Source organism: Pygoscelis adeliae, unplaced genomic scaffold (assembly GCF_000699105.1).
Source record: "Pygoscelis adeliae isolate BGI_AS28 unplaced genomic scaffold, ASM69910v1 Scaffold24, whole genome shotgun sequence".
NCBI lineage: Eukaryota > Metazoa > Chordata > Aves > Sphenisciformes > Spheniscidae > Pygoscelis > Pygoscelis adeliae.
The window spans coordinates 275,496-278,550 of NW_008824806.1; the positions used below are offsets into that span (position 1 = coordinate 275,496).

At 40.9% G+C, this 3,055-nt stretch overlaps 1 protein-coding gene across 1 annotated transcript in view; it reads right to left on the reverse strand.

Moving 5' to 3' along the window:
• Nucleotides 1-3,055, reverse strand: part of CFTR (cystic fibrosis transmembrane conductance regulator (ATP-binding cassette sub-family C, member 7)) — a 125,428-nt gene that overhangs the window by 4,203 nt on the left and 118,170 nt on the right. The window contains exon 28 of the mRNA XM_009324103.1: nt 918-1,007. Within this exon, the coding sequence (XP_009322378.1) occupies nt 918-1,007 (90 nt within the window). The remainder of the gene's footprint in view (nt 1-917; nt 1,008-3,055) is intronic.

A 3,055-nucleotide genomic window follows, 5' to 3' on the forward strand; every position in this document is an offset into this window, starting at 1 on the left:
GGCTGCAGCGTTTTCCCTCCCGTAACTCTCATCTGCCTTTTCTCCAGGCGTTACGTACACCTGTACGACCTATTAAGCACTATCAGAGCCAATAGGTGGCACCTGACAACCGTAATGCAGGGGGTTCAGCTCAAGGTGGAAACAGAACTGTAAAAATCTGGCCCCTGATCTTGAAAAAAATAAATGTTGCTAAAACCTCAACATAAAATTAGAAGAAAACCTTCAGGTTCATAAAATCTAATATTCCATGACTCTTATTTTCCATGGAGCAGGCTGCTGCCCGTGACACAAGCAGAACGTAAGCCTGAATGTGGTGTCAGAGTGCTCCTTCTCAGCTGGCTTTACACTGGCCTGAGAATCGCAATACCTGGAAAATACTTTGAGGAAAGATTTTTCTAAGCTGACTATAAATATTTCCTATTGCAGTAACACCAGCCTTATTTCTAGGAGAGGCCACAGATGTTTTTCTTTTTTTTTTTCTGGCCTCCAAAATGTTTCATAGTCGTTTTTACATATTTTGGTAGAAAAATGCCTTGCAGAGATTTCCTATATTTGCCAAAGCATTACAATGAGAAAACATGACAGGACGTTTTGCTATATCAGCTTCCTCCACTTTTTTTTCTCTCAGGGTCACCCAGCAGAGCCAAACATAAAACCTCACCTACGCCAAATCACTGCATGAGGAACCCAGACCGTGTTGTATGGAAGTTTATCTTTTTTTCTTTTTAATCTCTGACAAAGGTGCCTTTTTACTAGGTAATATAAGGAAACGTGGTTTATAGCATAGCATTGTCTTTCCTCAGCACTTTTTTCCTAAGACTCTATATAAATGTAACATATGACAATCATTTGGCCTACACTGCACTCTGCTGTAACCGCTTCACCAGAGGGATACAAGTAACACTGAACAGTTTTACCTCTTCTGCAACTTTCCATATTTCTTCATCATTCCACTGCCCGTAAGGATCCAAATTCATCCGAAAAGTTCCAGAAAATATGAACACTTTCTACGAGAAAAAAGATATACAGACACAGGTAGATAGATACCCTGAAACATTGTGTAAAGCATTGTAAATTGTAAAGCATACAGAGAAAGAATAACCTGCCGCCATTACCAGACAGAGCTTATTGCAGGTTATTAAAAATTCTGGAAAACTTTGTTCCAAAAAAAGTTATTTTAAAAATCCTTATGTTCAGTTTTTGGTAATTGTCTTAATAAAAACTTAACCAAAGTTGTCTGAAAAACAGTAAAAATCACATTTCAGCAGTTGTCAGGCTAAAAGATTCCCTGTATTTCCATTTTGGAATAAGCCTTTTAAAAACTATTTTTGATTCTTTGTTACGTGAAACATATTCGAACAAAAAAAAGATCACTGACCCAAGGCGTGTGTTCTCACAATTTTGTTTTGAGACAAAAAAACCTCCTGGATATTTGTCGGTATTCAGGGACAGTGTCCTAAGTTGGTTTTCATCAATGAATTTTTCTAATCAATTGTAGCCAAATATGTATTAGCATCATTCTGTTACCCGACATCTCACCATGTCCCAGCCCTATCTCAAAAGAGGGTTTTTGTCTCTCTCTCTCACTGTCACGTCACTGAGATGTGACGCAGCACAACCTGATTCACGACTGTAGCAGCAACAACCCGCTCTCGTACGAGGCTTCCCTGGCTGATGCTACGGCCCGTGCTCTCTCCCTGCTCTGTCCCGCACCTCCCTTCCATCACACAAGATGAAGAGGATGCAATTTCCCGGCACTGACAGCGCATCCTTCTTGCACTGAAGTTTACGACTCAGTTCTGCTTTTCTCATCAGTTTAGGCAAGCAGATTTAAGCGAACATCCCTTAGATACAGGTTTGGTAGCTCGAAAAGCAATGAGTCAGACAAAATTAAATATTTGTTTAATCTCTTTTTACATGGGGTGGGTGTGTCAGATTCTGGTGGAAATGAGGTTCTTCAAGGGACACTGAGGTTGCACAACATTTCTTATGAGATAAAACCAAGCTGTTGCTTTCTATGCTGCGAGGTACACCTGCTGCTTGTAGCAGGGAGAACTTGCTCTCAAAGAATCTAAGAAGTGCCTTGTTGAGAAATATTACCATTTGCTTGCTCTTTTCTTGCACATACGGAACAAATACCAAGAGGGAAAATTTGAGACAATTTTTTTCTTCTCTTTTGTCTTCCTAAAGAAAATATTTATTTAGAGAAAACCGTGTTGAAATGCCAGTGATTCACAGCCACATAATTTTTGGAGTCTTGGTAGTCAAACGCTACCAAAAGCAGTGAAGGGCTGGCTGTACCAGCAGAAAATGGCTGAGGGAATACGCTTAGCAAGTACTTTCCCAGAGTTTGGTCAGTCTACCACAACTTCCATCTGACCTAACCTGGGAAACTGGCATTCTTTCTTCAGGTTTCAAAGTGATTTATACACACATTTACATGAATCATTTAATTATGATTAATTAAAAGTTTAAACGTGGCAGAGGAAAATAAATTACACTAATTAATTTGCTTAATTACGTAACCCGTTGCCAATAACTTATTTGGTGTAAGAGAGAAGGAAGTACCTGATTCAAGAGACCAGAGGAGAAAAGCAGCTGCACCGTGGTGCCCTGCAGTCAGTGGGGTGGATTTAAGTGCGATGATACCTTCACCGCGCTGCCAGCAACACGCCGACCGAGCTGCGGCGGCGGCAGCAGCGCACACAGCCAAAAGTCATTGAAGCACTTTTGGTAGAGACCAGGGGAGTCGACTCTTTCCTTTATAATCACGATTGTTAATAACAATGAATGCTTCGGTGAAGTGCAGCGCAGCCCTTTTCCCATGCCCTGCACTGGTTAGGTGGCGTGAGCGGGGCGACGTATTTGCAGCAGGATTAGATTCCTCTGAGTAGTGGGTGCGGTGCAAATAATAACGCTGTGGAAAGTGTCAGACATGGGTTTGTTCACACTTTGAGCGCCATACATTTAACTAATGGAATAGGTATTTTCATTTCTCAGTGGTAAATAATAGTTAACTGAACAAACCAGTTTTAAAGAAGATAGGGCTGAAAAA